At 37.6% G+C, this 18,830-nt stretch overlaps 1 protein-coding gene across 9 annotated transcripts in view; it reads left to right on the top strand.

The window, feature by feature from the left end:
• The window catches only part of LOC126297424 (inositol hexakisphosphate and diphosphoinositol-pentakisphosphate kinase), a 507,792-nt gene extending 498,723 nt beyond the window's left edge, over window positions 1-9,069 (top strand). For all 9 annotated transcript variants that reach the window (XM_049988233.1, XM_049988228.1, XM_049988227.1 and 6 more), the window contains one exon: window positions 5,587-9,069. In XM_049988233.1, coding sequence (XP_049844190.1) covers window positions 5,587-6,592 — 1,006 coding nt within the window. In that variant the 3' untranslated portion in view covers window positions 6,593-9,069. The remainder of the gene's footprint in view (window positions 1-5,586) is intronic.
• The last annotated feature ends 9,761 nt before the right edge of the window (window positions 9,070-18,830 follow it).

Genomic DNA, 18,830 nt, shown 5'->3' with positions numbered 1-18,830 from the left:
TGGTGTGTTTCTTTTTAAGACTCCTGTGCTCCGTCTTTGAATAATATGCACATATTTCACAACAAATTGCATCTTCTTGAAAGGAATTGAGACTTGTAACCTTCCAGGCACCTCTTCCTCCCAGGCACTGCGGATTTAGATGACTTGCCTAGTTCATCTTTATATATTTCTACTTTCCAAGTCATATTACTGATTGTTCTCTGATTTTTAGAGCAGCTGCAGTGCACTCCACCAATTTGCCCAAAGAAATGAGAGGTGCTCCTGCATTGCTCTATCTCTCAAGGTATTTCCTCTAGGAACACACAAACTCATGTGATTTACTGTGCAAGTGATCTAGGAGTGTGCAACCCATCACCTCAGCCCACTGCCTGTCAAGTGACAACTTGTTTTAATCAGACTGTAAGCCACAACAACTTGTTACTCAACATGGCCTGTAGCAATTACATATGCAGCAGTCAAAGGTTTGGAGGTTGGAGGAGTAGACGACATGGAGGCTTAATATTCTCAGTAGGGAAAATGGGGTGTGTGGGCTTTCACCAGTCACGAGATGTAAATACTCCACCTGTTCTGTTCTGAGCATGAATGTGTCAGTTGGGTTTCTAGGCCTCCTACAAAATTACAAACTGACATGGGTAACCCATCTGAGGGATTTAAGAACTGGGTTTCTTACACTAAAAACTTGAAGTATCTTAATACTAGAAAGCTCTTTTGTAATCCTGGTCCAATTATGGGTGCTGGCTTTATTGATTAGCTAGGCTGATGGGCATCTGAAGATCACAGAGATGTTGTTCACAATGAATCTGACCAAAGCTGCTAACAGAACCAATTCTTTGCACAGCCCCATTGTTGAGGCTGCTGAGCTGTCATTAACCATCTGCTGTCAGCTCCTTCTAATGTGTTGGGCTAGTATAACCTGCAGTTGCCAGCCTTTCCTAAGGTTTGGTTACCATCTGTGGAAAGGGCATCCTCAGATTACTCATTAACAACAAATACATTTCGAATATGTGCAATCAGGCCTAGTAGCATGTGAAGTGAATCCAATATCTTTATTAAGTCAGGGTTGGAGCTGACACCCATCCTGCTTGCTAAGGAGACCCAGAATTATTTTAAATTTAACAGAGGACAAAAGCTACTTTACCCAATGTTGCATTTCTAAAATATTATTTTATATTAGCGTTGAAGTTGTATCCTAACCTACAGTGATGGGCTGAAGCAGGAGAATAGCATTGGTTGCTCTGTGCTGTGCCCCAGTTGTACCCTCCAGATCCACTTCATGTACAAGTTCCTTGTCTATGATACGAGTGTGTATGCAGTCTTTATGGCAGTGAAACAGATGAGATGTATTCAATTTCAGATCAGCTCCAACTCCCTGAATACAAAATGTGTCACCTAGTGCATGTATGCAGCAGAAAGGCAAGTATAGGCCATTCATAACTCTCTGCAACATGTAAGTGATGTACCCGGACATGTCGGAATTTGATGTGGCAGAGCAGTGGATGGAATAGCAGAGGAAGACTGAACAATATCTACAGTAGCACAGTTACAGTTACTGGTACCTTACAGACAGAGACTTCCCTGTTGAGGCAAGGTACTGTGTGTCAGTGGGGGGGAGAATGTGTGGAAGTAAAGGACAATCAACAGTGTTGAGTGAAACATAGTATGCAGCCATTGTTTGGCTTTCTTCCTTCTGGCCACAGAAATGTGACAAGCATTCTATCTTCTACCCTGAACTGGGCACAGCCCCATAACATGCAAGTTCCTTCTACAGTGAGAAGATCCACTGGTGTGTGGCGCAGTGCTGTACCGTTGTGGTGTACTGTGTTGTAGTTCATTGTATTTTATTTGCTGGCACTAGGGCAGTCCTAAACTTTGCTATAGGCATGTGAAATTTAAAACTTTCCCTTCATGTATATGGTTTCATGAAATTTTGGACAAACTGGCAGATGTCAAAGCTCCTTACAATGAAATATTGTGGCAACAAGTTACTGACATCCAAAAATTCACACAAAATTTTGTGAATAAGCTATAGGCTTCCTTTTTACCTTAACTGATGACTGAATGAGTGTAGCATGAGTTTAAAAAACATTCTGTAGAGAAAGATAAGTACGAAACACACACTGAATTCAGAATAGTGCCGGAGGACAGCTTCCTACATGATGTGACATGGTTTACTGCCACTATATAAAATATATTTACTCCAAATGGAGGTGAGATAATGGCTCTTCCTACAGCTCCCAAAAGAATTTTAATTTGTTATTGACATTAAATATACAACAACAAAATTAACTAAACCATACTAAATGAAAAGTACTCATTGGCCACATTTTTATCTGAAAACCCCCCATAAAGAGCTGCTGGTGCTGAAGAAAGTACTGTGATTTATTGATAGCTAGCCCCTACTCTTTGACTCACTGAAAAATTAATCAGAAAGTTACTTTAAGCAAAGTATAATTACTGCTTCACAGCCTTCCTTCTAACATTATTGTCAATATTCGTAAGTAATGTATTTAAGGATCCATTCACCTCTTCTGCTGCATTGACATATTCAGCAGTTTAAATTTTGAATTTCAGAAGGAATATGCTATTAATACAGATATTTACACTTCCATTGACCACATAATAGAATTTAATAAACATTGAATATACCATTTGCGATTTGCTGTTATTTATTGAGGTAAATGAAGATATATTGTTGAAGAAGTTACATACAGTAATGGAAACCAGTATAAAGGCAGGGTTTCCATGATATTAATAGTACAATATTTGAAGCATACATATATCAAATTTAATACATGTACAACATAAACACTCATGACAGAATTACAAGGGTAACAAAATAAGGCATTTAATTGGATAGATAAAAAATCCACTTACCAAGCAGCGGCAGAACACACACAAAAAAAGACTGTTGTGATTGGCAAGCTTTCAGAGCCAGAGGTTCCTTCTTAAGGCAGAAGGGTTGAAGGGGAAGGAATAAGGGTGAAGGAAAAGGACTGGAGAGGCCTAGGAAAAGGGGTAGATTTCGGGAACGTTACCCATAACCACAGGTCTGGGGAGACTTACTGTACGGGATGAGAAGGAAAGACTGATTGTTGGGGACTGCATCGGACAAGATTTGAAAACCTGAGAGCTTAAAGGTGGAAGACAGTGTAATATGCAAGTCAGAGATTACTATGAAAACATTGCACATGAGTTGGTAAGAATGAAAGGGTAAGTACATTGTATCTAACAGAGGTGGGAAGGGGGGGGGGGGTGAAAAACAGACGGGAAAGAAATGAAAGATGTAGAAAACTTAATGAAGTGAAGCAACTACTCATTACTTCACTTTGCTTTATTTTTCTACATCTTTCATTTCTTTCCTGTCTATTTTTCACCACCCCCCTGCAACCTCTGTTATGCATAATACACTTACCTTTTCCCTCTTACTAACTCATGCATGATGTTTTAGAAGTAATCTCCGTCTTGCAAATTACCCTATTTTCCACATTTAAGCTCTCAGGTTTTCAAATCTTGTCCAATGCAGTCCCCAAAAATCAGTCTTTCCTTCTCATCCCATATGGTAAGTCTCCCGTGACCCATGGTTCCGGGTGACTTTCCTGAAATCTACCCCTTTTCCTAGACCTCTCTAGTCCTTTTCTTTCACCCCTCTTCCTTCTCCTTCAACCCTTCTGCCTGCAGAAGGAGCCACTGGCTCCGAAAGCTTGCCAATTACAACAGTCTTTTATTTGTGTGTTCTGCCATTGCTTGGTCAGTAGATTTTTTATTTATCCAAGTAAATAATTTTATCAATAATTGATTGTTTTCATTGTTATAAAATAAGGCATTTGCATTTCCTGGATGGAAATTGGTGTAAAGACCGTCATTGTCCTGTTGTGTTATTGCAATGTTAGTACTTTGTCCAACTTCCATTCTTCCTAATTGTGTAATAATCCTCTTTGGCATTGATGTTCTGAGGGTTTGTAGTTCATGCAGTGAAATTGTAGGTCACACTTCTTGTATTTTTCTTTTCAATGCTCATATGGATAAAACTCCTTTCCTCTGTGATATGCCTTGAAAGTATTCCCCATCGATTTTCTTTGGGGTTCAAATCTGGGCTGCGTCCAGGCTAGGACAAGACAGGGATATCTTTGTATGCAAACCACTTTTTGGTTGTAGCAGAAACATGCACTATCATGTCAAAACATCAGAACTTCATCCCCTAGGTTCTCATACTTTCTAATCAATTCAGTCTGTAGCATCTAAGTGTGCATGTTTAGAGTTTATTCTGGTGTTCAGGCAAGCAATGCTTGATATACCTACAGTGTTGAAGGCAGCCCAAATCATAAAAGTTCCACCACCAAAATTTCTGATCATTCTTACCTGCTGATCTGTTCTCAGGTCATGCCAATAATATTGAAATCCATCTGGCCTTCTCGGCAATCATTTTTACTTTTCATCACATGATAACTGTTTTCCGCGTGGCATTGTCACAGTTGTGGTTTATGTTGACAACATGCACTTTTACTAATGGTGCCCATTTCCTATATGTGGTAAAGGCACATATGGTCACACTAACACTGATCTGAGCTGACTACCTTCATGCTGAGTTCCATCCTCTATCACATGACTCATTGATTTCTTGTTTTATACTTTATTACTGACATCAAATGCAATACCATTTGACTGCATTTGTCAGTATACTGTATCTCATACTATTGCATATACACTGTGCACAACAGTTCCAAACAGTTATGTTAATTTTCCTACAAATATCCATGCCCATATACTCATTCCCACTACTTTATTTGTTGAATCAATGGTGCATCTCTAAATACTGTTTAGTTCTCATGAGGAAATTTCTGTTAATTTATTCAAGTATGCAACTTAGGGCCTCGCTCCATATCATATACCATAATTTTAAAGAATATTCCACAAAGTTTAAACGTCTGTCCTCTTTTGTTTTACCAGATATAAGTCACCAACCATTTAATTTGTACATGAACCTGAATGAATCTTTCTTGCTTATGCTACTAATACAATGCAAGTGTTTTAAAAATTATTCTTTGCTTTAGGTGCACTTAGAGTATGCAGTAGATTTTATAATTTCTCAGACCTAACCAATGACAAGTTAAATCAGTGATCTTGATGAAATCATACTGACATGAGCACTGATTTCTCTCACATTGTACAGTAACTTCTCAGTATTAGTACCTCATGTACTGCCTTGAACTACCCCATAACTCTGTAACCTGAATACCAATTTCTTTCTCGTAACTATCCCGTCCAGCATTTGATCTTGTCCCTGCAACCTCTCGTCATGGAATATTTGAGTATAAAATACATTTTTATTACATTTGGGTATTTCTTACTAATTGTGCTCTCCATTTTGACAAATTTGGCAACTTTGTTTCTCTTTGATGTTTTTGGATTTTATTTTTTTAACTTGTGTTATCAACTATTGCAGAGCCTTTAAAACATTGCCATTTATACTGCAATGAGTGTTTTAAATAAAAACCTGAACTGTCCCTGTATTCTGAATATGTGTAGTATAATGATATTCACATTTACATGCCTTTTATGTTATTAAGCCATTGCTTTTGGTTTCAGATATGACTTCACTGCTGCAATGGCACAAATTTTTCCAACAGTATTTGATCAAGATTTGTGTGATATAAATATATCAGACCATGGAAATCCAGATACCTCCAGAGCCATAATGAGGGACACTTTTAATGTGAGTGGAATTTACAGTTGCCGAAATATGGGGTCCTTCAGTGGGAGTGAATGCCTGTCTGGCCTCGATAGTCGAGATGGTGCTGACAGTGGTGAAGTAACTCCTGTTTCTGTCTCTGCAAGTTCTGAATTTGAATTTGATGGGTACTTCTCTAATATTGAATTAGATACTTCAGATTCTACTGTAATAGAGAATGTACCCAGCACTGTAAGACAAGATAGTGCACAAGAAACTCAGGAAAATGCTGTAGTGAGTTTCTCTGCAAAGTCAGTAGTAGATTCACTCGGAACCTTTACTATTAAGGACACTATTGCGAGCAAGAAGGATAGAAGTATAGGACTTGATGGGGCCAAGTTTTTATCTTGGCTTGAAACCACTGATGTTTCAGAAGCTCGTGAGAGGCAGGGACCTGAGGAGTATACATCGGATGCTGAAAATATGGTAGATGCTGAAATTGATGTTACAGATGAAGAAGACAAGACAATAACATCATCTATGACCTCCACCTCACCTGCAAGGAAAACTATCTTTCAGGTGTTTGGTGACAATGCACTACGAGCTTCATGTAATCCGGCAGAATCAGATGCTATGGCGGGGGGAGAGCCTGTGCCAGAACATAACACTGAGAAAAAATCTCCATTTTCCATAAACTCCAGACTGTATGTTTGGCCTAGTGATTGTGGTGACAGTTCTAGATCCCAGTCAGATAATAACATTCATGTGTGGGACTCTTCTTTAGCCATTGAGGTACCAAGTGAGAAAATAAAGTCAGAGCCAGCTTTATCCGAGGCTGTTGTGGAGCAAGCAGCTGCAAACTGTGAACAGTTGCATTCACTTCCTGATAGTTTAGATGTAAGTGAAAAACAAGATGTTGTTTAGATGACACAGTTTTCATTAGATATGCAAAGAATATGAGTGAGATATTCACTTTGTGAAACCTAACTGATAATACATGAATTAAACTCTTATGCTTCCATGAATTTAAGCAGGAAGTATACATAATGTGTGATGGTAAAAGTAATAAAAAATCAAAATACAGTTCTTGAGACCTGACAGGATGAAGTTTTCTTAGTTTTCTTAGTGCCTTCAATGCATTCAGGTCTGCCATTGGCTGGAATGATACTGGCAATTCTTGCTCATTTCATTGATGATATGTAAATAGTGCAATAATATATACAAGTACAGTGTGTTTGCAAGCTGATGTTCATTTTTTTTAGGCTCCTCTTTTGATTCAGTGTTCTGTCATTAATAGAAATTGTAATTATAGTGATTAGCTCTATTTTATAACATGGAACTGAAAGTAAAGAACATTGTGTTATTAACAAGAGATAGTTCAGCTAGAATTATTAGAAGTAAAATGTTTCTACAAATTTTGTCTGTGGCACCATTGACAGACTGACGATTCATGTAGTTGCTTTATTTTTATGTGAGCTCCAGGAGTGTATGGTGAAAAATGTTTCACAATTATTTTGAATAATTACCTATGTGAGATGGATAACCAGCATCTCATTTGTAAAGGTCTCATAGAGGGGGACAGTGGGAGATAATGTTTGTTAAATAGCTACTGAATTCTCCCAAAGTAAAAGAGCAATCCATGAAAGGTGGTTTTTAGAGCCACTTCTTTCTCCCTCTTCTCTCCCTCCTCCCTCTTCCCTTTGCTCCCATTCAGTCTCCTTTGAGCACAGTGACAACTGTGTTCAACACATAACATTCATTTTGGATAGGAATAGGGTTCAACTCCTTGCCTGGCCATCCTGAATTAGGTTTCTTGTCATTTCCCTAAATCGATTAACATGAATGTTGGTACGGTTTCTTTCAAAACATATGGTCAACATCCTTGCTCCATCTCTGATGACATCCTCTATCACATGACTCATTGATTTCTTGTTTTATACTTTATTACTGACATCAAATGCAATACTATTTGACTGCATTTGTCAGTATACTGTATATCATACTATTGCATATACACTGTGCACAACAGTTCCAAACAGTTATGTTATACTCATTTCCACTACTTTATTTGTTGAATCAATGGTGCATCTCTAAATATGGTTTAGTTCTCGTGAGGAAATTTCTGTTAATTGATTCAAGTATGCAACTTGGGGCCTCCCTCCATATCATATACCATAATTTTAAAGATTATTCCTCAAAGTTTAAACATCTGTCCTCTTTTGTTTTACCAGATATAAGTCACCAACCATTTAATTTGTACATGAACCTGAATGAATTTTTCTTGCTTATGCTACTAATACAATGCAAGTGTTTTAAAAAAATTATTAGTCTTTGCTTTAATACAATGCAAGTGAATCTTCCATTCTGTCCTCTTCCCTCACACTTCAATTCTTCTCCCATTTCACTTGCTCTCCTTCTTTCTGCTCTATCTTTCTCTGGCATTTCATCCTCCTTCCATGTTCTTCTTTCTTCCTCTCACCCTAATGTCACTTTACCCCCCCTCCCCCTCCTCTCTCTCTCTTACTGAAAGAAATCTCCATTCAGAGGTTTGCTAATTTTAAGTATTTATGATTTATGTAAGGCTGTTTTTTTTTTTGGGGGGGGGGGGGGGGGGGGAAGCCTTGTATGTATTATGCTACCTGCCAAAGTGTAAATGCTTTGTTCTTTGTGATTATTTTATCTAATGCTCACAGAATCGTTGTAATATTATGGGAGGGAGAGGGATAGAGAGAGCAATTTTGATACAATCTGGTTAAGTAAGCAGATGAGGATTATATATATAATTGTTGTATGGAACATATATGTGATAAAAGTGCTGTGTGTGTATCTGACATATAATTTTTGTGGATAAACACTCTCAGTTAGTAGAAGGAAAGAGAGTGACAAAAACATTTGACTGTGTGTATGTAATCAAGTGAGTATTAAGACAGATATTGAAGGCTTGACTTTGATTTTTCTGTGTGAATAAAATTTCAGTGAAATTTAATGGAGAGATTATTATATTAGCAAGCTGTGAAACAACTCACTTGGGTGTCATGAACATGTTTGTTCTTAAAAGTGGGACAATTTTTATGATGCAAAGATTAAGATTATAATTATGAATCTTCTATGGAAAATATTGGTGATAAAAGGGCTGTGGTATGTATAATTTTCACAGAGAGGTGCTATGAGCTAGTAGAAGGAAGGACTCGTGAACAGAAAAAAAAAAAGATGGTATTTAATGGCTTCAGTGAAATGTAGTAAATAGTGCAGTGATGCAGAGTTGTTATTTAATGGTGGGAGTTAGACAACTAGTTTTAACTTTCCCGTACTATGTGACAGTTTCCTCTGAAATGTAAATAATATATTATTGTTACTGTTGTTTGTTCAAGATATTTGAATAAAGCATACAGACAGCATTATCTAACAGTTTTTATATTTCAGTTGTGAGGTGTGATAAAAAAAGTAATGGGAATTTTTTAATTTTTCAGGCTATATACATCCAATTTACAAATTTTTTTTATCTTGTTGATACACATGTCCCTGATGTATGTTTGCATTTTCAGTTGTTTTTAAATTTAGTTTATTGTTGACAATCAAAAGGGTTGTATGTGTTTATGAGTACTTCATGAATTTTTACTTTTTAAAAAGATGGATCAAAGAATTTGCATTAAATTTTGCCTGAATAATGGAGCAAAGTGCAGCACTCCATTTGAAATGTTGACAGTGGCTTTGGGCAAATCTACTATGAGTAAGACAGGAGTCAACAAGGGGTATTAACATTTCAAAGAGGACCAAGAAGATGTTAAAGACAATGACCATCCTTGGCACTATAGCACTTTAATTACTGACGACAATGTGTAAGAAGTAAAGAAAATGGTTATGAAAAATTGCCATATTACTATCAGATAGGGTTCTGATGATGTCATCATATCCTTTGTCTTATCCCAAGCAATTTTTTTTATATATATGTATATATCGATATTTTGGGCATGAAACATTTAGCAGAAAAGTTTGTTCCAGAAACAACATTGTGTGAATTGCTAAATGAAGTCAGTGACAATCCAGAACTTCTAAAGAAGGTTATAACAGGTGACAAAACGTGGGTATATGGATGTGATGTCAAAACCAAAGCCGGACGGTGTGGCTGAGTGGTTCTAGGTGCTTCAGTCTGGAACAGCTATGGTTGCAGGTTCGAATCCTGCCTGGGGCATGGATGTGTGTGATGTCCTTAGGTTAGTTAGGTTTAAGTAGTTCTAAGTTCTAGGGGACTGATGACGTCAGATGTTAAGTCCCATAGTGCTCAGAGCCATTTGAACCATTTTTTCGAAACTAAAGCCCAATTGACCCAATGGGAACTGCCTGAAGAGCCTAGATTGAAAAAACTTTGACAAGTTTGATCACATGTGAAGGTTCATGTCACTGTTTTCTTCAATTCCAGTGGGATCATGCGTCATGAGTTCCTGCCTTATGGTCATACGCTCAATAAGAAATATAGCCTGGAAGTGAGGCACCATTTGCATGAGGCAGTCCAAAGAAAATCATGTAATCGTGGCAAAACCACTCATGGAAATTGTGTCACAATAATGCTCCTACTCACACCTCCGAGATTTTTAATGATTTTTTGGCAACAAACAAAACCATTATGTTGCCTCAGCCACTGTATTTGCCGTACATAGCCCTCCATGACTTCTGTCTATTCCTGAGGCTGAAGAGAACCATGAAAGGAAGTCGTTTTTGCCACCACTGATGAGAAAAAATGGAATTGCTGAAGGAACTGACACCTTACTAAAAAATGAGTTCCAGAAGTGCTTCCAAGATTGGAAAAAGTGCTGGCACAAATGTGTGATATCTGAAGTGGATTACTCTGAAGGGTATAAAATTGATGTTGATGGATGAATAAAGATTCTGTAAGAAAAAGAAAAATTCCCACTAATTTTTGATCACACACCATATACACAAATGATTCTATTCTATACTTCTAATAAACTGCATAAAGTTTTAGGTCATAGTTTCTGTCTTTACCTCCTTAGAGATACTAAATGTGTTACAGGATGATTACAATAGGTATGCTAGGAACTACAAATAAATATTATCTGATAAACCAGGGTGAAACTAGTATTGATACAGTTCTGTGCTTCAGACATTATCATTGGTTGAAAATAGCACAAAGCTTAAACTTAATCCCAAAGCTTACAAATTTGTGGAAGCATAAATAAAACAAAACAGACATTTATGCTGAACAGACAAGAGACCACAAAAAGTGTCAGTTTGGGCCAACTTTAAGAGCTTTTCCATATGTGCATGATTTGTGCTAGTGGCCCTGATAGGTTTCGATGCTGCCATGTGAATATCGTCAGACATGTCTCACGCTAGTAAGTGCCATAATTGTATCAAAATGTCTAAAGGTTGCTTTGAAAAAATATTGTCAGACGTACTTAATGTTTTTCAGCAGCAAATAAGAGAACTGTATTTGGAACAGGTCTACTGTGAGAGCCTGAAAAGTCACATATGAAATTTGTTTGAAGATTTCTTTGAAAATTTGTACAGTTCATCTAAGGAACCAAATACTCAGATGATATACTGTGAGAATAAGTGCATTCTGATAGTACTACCAGAAGAAATGAGAAAAGCAATTTGATGCATAGAAAGAGGAAATGGAATGATGGGACAACAGTAGAAATGATAAGAGTAGAGGGAGTAGTGGTGGAAGCAAAACTTGTACAGGTTTTCATAGAATGTTTGCATTATAAGGTGATACCAGATACCTGTAACAATGATGTAATTGTTGTAAACCACAAGAAAGGGAGCAGGACTGCAAGCCTATTAATTATGTATCAGTGATATAAAAGATTTTTAAAAAATCTTAACAGGCCATATAGAAAAGCTTTAATCTTTACTGAGGGAAAAGAACAAGCTGGTTTTGGAAGTGTGTATAATAAAATGGACCATCTTAAGGTTGTCAACAAAGTCATATAAGGAAACCAGAAATATCAGTTCATAAATTATGAGGAAGTGTTGGACTCAGTCATGGTAACATTTGTGCTGGCAGCACCTGAGAACTGAGGAATAGAGTCCAACAATATAAGATTGTTGGAGAATGTATACAAGACTACAGCTTCTGTTCCATTACATCAATAGGATTAAAAGTTCAGGAAGGGGGAAATGATTTAAGTAAGGTTACTCCATTTCACAAAAACTATTTTTTGCTGTCTTGGGAGAGGTCTTAAAATCATTAAATTGAGATGAAGAAGGAATACTCATAAATGAAATTTATGCAAATCACTTTCAGTTTGAAGGTAGTATTGTTTTGTTTTGTTTGGTTGGGATCCAGAAGAATCTCAGCAGTGAATAGACGAACTGAACACAGCAGGTATGACAGTGGCCTGAAGATTAAGTATGGTAAGATTACAACAATGTACGGTTTGCCAAGAGGAATGTATCAAAGATTAACTATGAAGTTATAGTAACATTTGATGAAGTTGTACACTTAAGGTGAAAAAAAGTTGGATGGACACTTAAACAAATAAACAGGACAGTAAAAATGACTTGGAGTTAATTTGGGAAACTAAGTGCTGTGTTCAGAAGTAAACTCCCATTGTGCTATAACAGAAGGTCTATAACCAGTTTACACTGTGAGTACTAACTTATAGAAGTATAAAATAGACATTAAATCTGCAAACAGTTAAAAATAGGGTTGCCCAGTAAGCAGTGAAAATACTCAATTTGAGTATACTAAGAAAGAAACAAAAGAACAAATGGATAAGAGAAAATATAGGAAATGAGGACGGGATGGTGACTGTTATGAAACTGAAGTGGAGGTGGGCTTGTTGGATGCTTCACGATGAGAAGGGGGTGAAGATGATAACCTAATAGAAAATGATTTAACAATGTAAATAAAAGAGCAGGATAAACTTGAAAGTTAAAAGCTGAAGGTCATAACGTTGGAGACGTCTGGAAGAGGCCTACATCGAGCAGTGAATGCTAAATAGCTGTTGCTAGTGATGATTATGATATGGCATGTTATTGACAACACCAGTATTTTGTCTGAAATAGTTTCTCTTCGGCTGTAATTAATGGACATATTATAATTAATAGTAATGACTGTTCACTGTAACTGATTTTAAATAAACTTGGAACACCTGCAGTCCGTCTAATGAATCATTTTTAGGGTCAGCAGTTTGTCAATAATTTGTAGTCTATGGCAAATTTATTATAAGTTTACACAGACCTAAGAGAGGCATTTTTACCCTTAACATATAACAATTGTTGAATGTATCAACATACAAATAACTGTGCATTAGTATATATGAGAAGCGTTTCATCAGAATATTCATACCTGAAGACATATTTACACTATATCAAATTATCTACTCATTGTTCTGATCACCTTTCAGATTTATTATATATATTATGTAAATTTCAAATGCACACATTGAATTGTAAGAGTTTTTTGTATGATAATGTGGAACTACCACACTGCAGCAGGATAAATATCATCATCGGAGAAAAATTATTGCTATCTTCAAAATGGCCCTAAAATTGCTACTAAACAATTCTGTACATGAAAGACTAAAACACCAATGTAAAGTTAGTACATGGACAAGAGTTAATTACTAAGTCAAAATCTTCCATTTTTTGTGTACAGTTGATGAGTATCTAAACTTGAAATAACAAATTCTGAATTTTATTTAACAATTCAGCTCATCAAATTCTGTCCTATATGACATTACAAGTCTTGTGGCAATAGGAAGGGCATGGAGTTTCCCCTTGAACTAATTGTGCCATATCCATTAATATCAATGCTGACCATGGACAGATGCATGACAAATACACAAGTAGAAGAAAAAAAGAAGAAGATTACATTACAAATCTTGAAGAGAAAAAAAAATTGTTAACTCAGCATACTTTGCTTATTTTCATTCAATAATTACCTAGAGAGTTATATTCTTGGGGAAACCCATCTTTAAGGTGCAAACTTTTCATTGCACAGAATCATGCAGTACGAATAATATGTAATGCTCATCAATGATTGTATTGTAAACATCTGTTTGAAGGGTTAGGTGTTTTAATTAGAAAGCTGAAAATGTTACTGTGGGCCAACTTCTATTTGTTTTAAGATTTTTTAAACTTACATTGTACAAAGGAAATTGCAGATATACTTTTAACATCAAGTTAATTTTTGCTACTTTTGTGCCAACTCCAATGTAATTTTGCTAATATGCAGCTATATTTAAAGGTGAATTATGTTAAATAGCCTGTAAACTCAGTCACTTCATGTCATTAGATGATGATAATAGTGGCCCAAAAACTATGTAACTTATTAAACAACATGAAATTCACAAAGCTTTTAACAACTGGTAAAGTAAAATATTTAATACATATGACTGGGTTGTGGTCTATTATTGCACTTCCAGAAAGGTAACAGTATTGAGTCTAATCTGCTATTCCAAATTGGGAAAACATAACAGTATTACAACATTTGAGAAGATCTCCATGATTATACTGTGCACCGTGCTGTCACAGAGAGCCATGAAGCTAATACATAACATTTTCTTTCTGATTATTTTCTATGATTTAAAAGTGTATTTGAATGCCAATATATCTGAGTGAGTGTTAAAAGATATGCTTTTCAATAGGTCTGTGTAAGTCAGTGCCTTGAGCAATAGCATTTGGCCATTCTTCTTCCTCCACTACCATAGTCTCTTATTGTTTCTACAAATTTAGGCATGAAAAATCCTCTCTTGAAGGTGAACTTTGATCTGAACCCAATGAATATTTCCTGGTGTTCCTTATTCTACAACAGTGAAGAGAGCAACTGTTGATCAGGGACTTTTATTGGTGCAATTAGACACATCAACACAAGCACACAGGAAGGAGGTATGTCAGCAACTGCACGGTATGCTCAAGTATTGACTCCTAAACTTTTTGAAAATGCCGAAACCCTCCCTTAGGATCAACAACATTTATTGAACACAGTTAACTCTTATAACAAAAAATCAAAATTGTCTGTAAAACCATGAACAAAATATACATCTGAACCACAATATGAAGTAGTCCCTGATTAATTTAGTTCAAGCACTACTTAGCTGATAAGCATATTTAGTAGTGAAAGTTCTATTAAGCCTTTAGGTAGTGGAAACCACAAGTTCATAATTTGTAGCACTGTGCATACAGTAAACAGTTGCAGCAGTCAGAGTCCGCAGGTTCGCACAAGTTGGATAACAGCAGTTGAGGAAGAAACTGGTACTGGGCAGCCCTATATATGCCCAACTATGGAAATTCACCCGATCGGCTGGCAATATAAGTACTGCTTCCCTGTGAGCACCCTTGCCAAATAAAGTGAAATTACACGTTTTGATATGTCTGTATCTTCAAAATGCACATCTAGCAGGTTTACTAAATCCATCCCCTCCTATATTGGTACATAGGACTGGAAACTGCCCAATTGATGTCGAGGTGGCCAGTGCCTCAGGAGCAGCTAGGAGGGCGGGTGATGGAAGGCTCCTGGATGATGTCCAAGGCAGCTGGTTTCAGAGCTTCCTGCATATGGCTGGAGACTTGTACAGCCATGTCCTGCAGCTAGTGAGAGGGAGGACCACGTGGCCATCCTCTGTGATGTGGGAATGGAGAGAGCTACAATGTGTCAGTGGCGGGAGGCTGCTGACCGAGGTGCTGGAAAAGAAGTTGGCTCCACTGCTGGTGCAGCATCTCAAACATTGTGTCTGCAAACACAGTGTGGCACTCCTGTTCTGTCATGGTCCCCCAGGTCCACCTCAGATTCTGCCCAGCTGCACACGAGCACACTAGGGCACTGACACTGAATAGTTCACCTACATCTGCTTTGTGTTCCAGGCATGGTCAGAGTAGGTCCAGGAGTGTCCTGCGAGGATGCCCACGAAGGAGCTCCATCAGGCTGTGACCAATGACGGGCTTGAATCTGTAAGAACCTAGGAAAATGTTAAGCACTGAAGCCAATTTAGCAGCAACCGTGAAGTTTTCAGCATTTCGGCTTTGAAATTGTGAACACAACTTTCTGCCAGCTTGGGTACAAAACCTGGTAAAATTGGTTGCTGTGAACTGGAGCCTGTTGTCAGTTACTAGCATGTGTGGAGCACTCTTTATTGTGAAGAGACACTCTAAGAAAGACGACATACAGGAAGTGGGAAAAGTCCACAATGATTAACCACATGGACCTCAAGAAAGGGTCCATGAAGTTGGTATCAACTCAGTCCCATGTCTGCATCAGTGTTGGCCACAGCAAAAATGACTACAGTGGGACTAGCTGGTGGGCCTCACAAATGGTGCACTGTTAAACCATCCGCGCAACTTTGTCACCCATACAAGGCCAGCAGATATAGTGGCATGCAAGTTGCTTCATCCTAGAAATCCCCTAGTTGATGCATCAGCTAAAACACCAGACAACCCAGGGAGGATGGCACCATCACCTGGCACAGTTTGTCAGTTTCTGTAAAGAGCACCACCCATTGCCAAACCTGAAGTCAGTGCCATTGATGAAAAAGAAGAATATAGTGAAAGGCAGGTGGATGGGCACTGTAGAGCTTGGGAGGCCTGTCTGACCAGACATATTGCAGGACCACTGAAGAAGCAGCTCATGCTGTAGCAATGTCCCAGGAATCATTCCAGTTGGTTCTCCAACTGAAAACAAACTGTTTCCTTGTAGTCATATTCAGGATATCATGCTGTATCAATGTTCCAGCAATTGTTCCAGTTGGTTCTGTAACTGAAAACAAACTGTTTCCTTGTGGTTACATTCAGGATATGAACCTATTGGAAGGTGAGATAGAACATCCACATTATAATGTTTAACAGAAGTGTGATAGTGAATGGTATATTGGGAATTTGTCCAATATAGAGCCCGTCAATGGTGGTGAATAGCTGTACACTGTGGCAATTTAACAGTTAATGATTGGTGATAAAACGAAATATTTGGCCCTACAAAAAATACAGAATTTATGCACATCAGTAATGATGGCCAACATTTCCTTTTTGATCTGTGTGTACTGTTCCTGAGCTGGAGCTTTGACATTGACATGATTGGTCTCTCCTCACCAACCTCCAACTTTTGAGAGAGACCAGCCCTGGTGCCTTGTGGGGATTCATATGTTGCCAACACTAGTGGTAAGTGGGGCTGGCATCTCACAAGGCAGGATGCTGACTGGAAGGCCAATTTTAACTTCTTAAAGGCTTGATGGTATTCTTTTAAGCATTGGAAAGTGACTCCAGTTTTATGGAGTCAGTTGAAGGGAGGGGGTACAGAGGTCTCATGAGAATAAATCACGCATAGTAATTAATTTTTTCTTGAGATAGTTGGAGGTCCACAATGTATGTAGACGCAGGCTTACTCTGAATAGCCTCTACATATCCTGTGGTGGGCCAGACCCCTTCTTCACTGAGGATATGACTAAAATAAGTAAACACTGGCTGAAAGAAGAGCCACATCCAAATGATCCCCCTCCACACCCCCCCCCCCCCCCCCCCACACACACACACACACAATCCGCCATCCACCATAGGTGAGAGTATTAAAATGTTAGTAGTTAACTGTCAAAGCATTCACAACAAAGTGCAAGAATTTGTTGAAGAACTCCTAAAAAGCACAGCAGCTCTCATCAGACTAGACACAGAAAGTTGGTTAAAATCTAAGTTGATAGCAGTGAGATTTTTACAGAAATTTAAGCTACACCGAAAAGACAGGATGATGGGAAGCTGAGGTGGTGTATTTGTCACAGTAGCCAAGAAACTTAAATACACTGAGATAGAAGCTGAATCTGCATTTGAGACTGTTTGGGAAAGGCTCAGTATCAGCAGTGGGCATAATATTTTATTTGGATCCTTTCATCAGCCAGTTCACTTACCTTCTGGTGTAACAGAAAACTTCAGAGAAAACCGCAGTTTGCTTGTACGTTAAGTTTCCCAATCACACTGCAATCATTGGTGGTGACTTTAATCATCCAACAATCAATTGGGAAAATTACAGTTTTGACAGTGGTGGGTGTGACAAGACATCCTGTGAAACATCTCTAAATGCCTTCTCTGAAAACTACTTATAACAGTTTATTTGGAACCCCCCTGATATTAGATCTAATAGCAACAAATAGACCTGGCCCCTTAAAGGATCATGAAGTGGTTGTGGATACAATGTTTAACAAAGTACAGTAAGACCACCATAATCCATCACTCAATAATCCAGCACACCCGATACTCTGGCATGCGTAAGAAATTTTCCCATATTTTTAGCTCAGCACAGTTGGCAATACAGGAGGTTGTCTTCTACAAATATCTGAACTATTCAGTGCATCACCTTATCAGTAACAATTATCTACATGACTCAGCAATTATATTCTCACCAAGATAGTCAATTTCTTTGTTAGCTATGTGGTAGTATCAATGACTCTTCTTTCACTAGACCTAAATTTTGAGTATTCTCTTACTTGATCTTTCCACATAAGTGAAGCTTATTTTATTTCACAACTGGCTTACAAAAATTATTTATGTGTATTGAACTTTTATAAAAGTTTTAATTCAGTTTTGTTTTTTACAGAAAAGTAATACATACTTATAATGTTTTTAATACTGTAACCTCTTCTGTTGTCTTTAATGAATAAGAGTCAGCATAGGTGGTGGTCAACAAATGCATTTTTGGTTTTATTAGATATTAAAAAAACTTGCAGCAATTTTATATCAGTTATGCATTCAATACCTAATTTGAAATCTTGGTATACTGTGTAAAAGTTTCACTGTCATCTAATTATTATTAGAGGAGTAATAAAAGTGTTCCTAAAAATTTAACTTTGCATGCTCTTAGCCTATGCTGTGAGGTATTAGTAATGGACACGGGGAAAGAGTACACAGTGCATACTTTCTACATCTACATGATTACTCTGCAATTCACATTTAAGTACTTGGCAGAGGGTTCATCGAACAACAATCATACAATCTCTCTACCATTCCACTCCCGAACAGTGCGCAGGAAAAACGAACACCTAAGCCTTTCTGTTCGAGCTCTGATTTCTCTTATTTTATTTTGATGATCATTCCTACCTATGTAGGTTGGGCTCAACAACATATTTTTGCATTTGGAAGAGAAAGTTGGTGACTGAAATTTCGTAAATAGATCTCACTGCGACAAAAAACATCTTTGCTTTAATGACTTCCATCC

Source organism: Schistocerca gregaria, chromosome X, assembly GCF_023897955.1.
Source record: "Schistocerca gregaria isolate iqSchGreg1 chromosome X, iqSchGreg1.2, whole genome shotgun sequence".
Lineage (NCBI taxonomy): Eukaryota > Metazoa > Arthropoda > Insecta > Orthoptera > Acrididae > Schistocerca > Schistocerca gregaria.
Note: the sequence above shows the minus strand (reverse complement) of the source record. Positions and strands in the feature narration are given on the sequence as shown.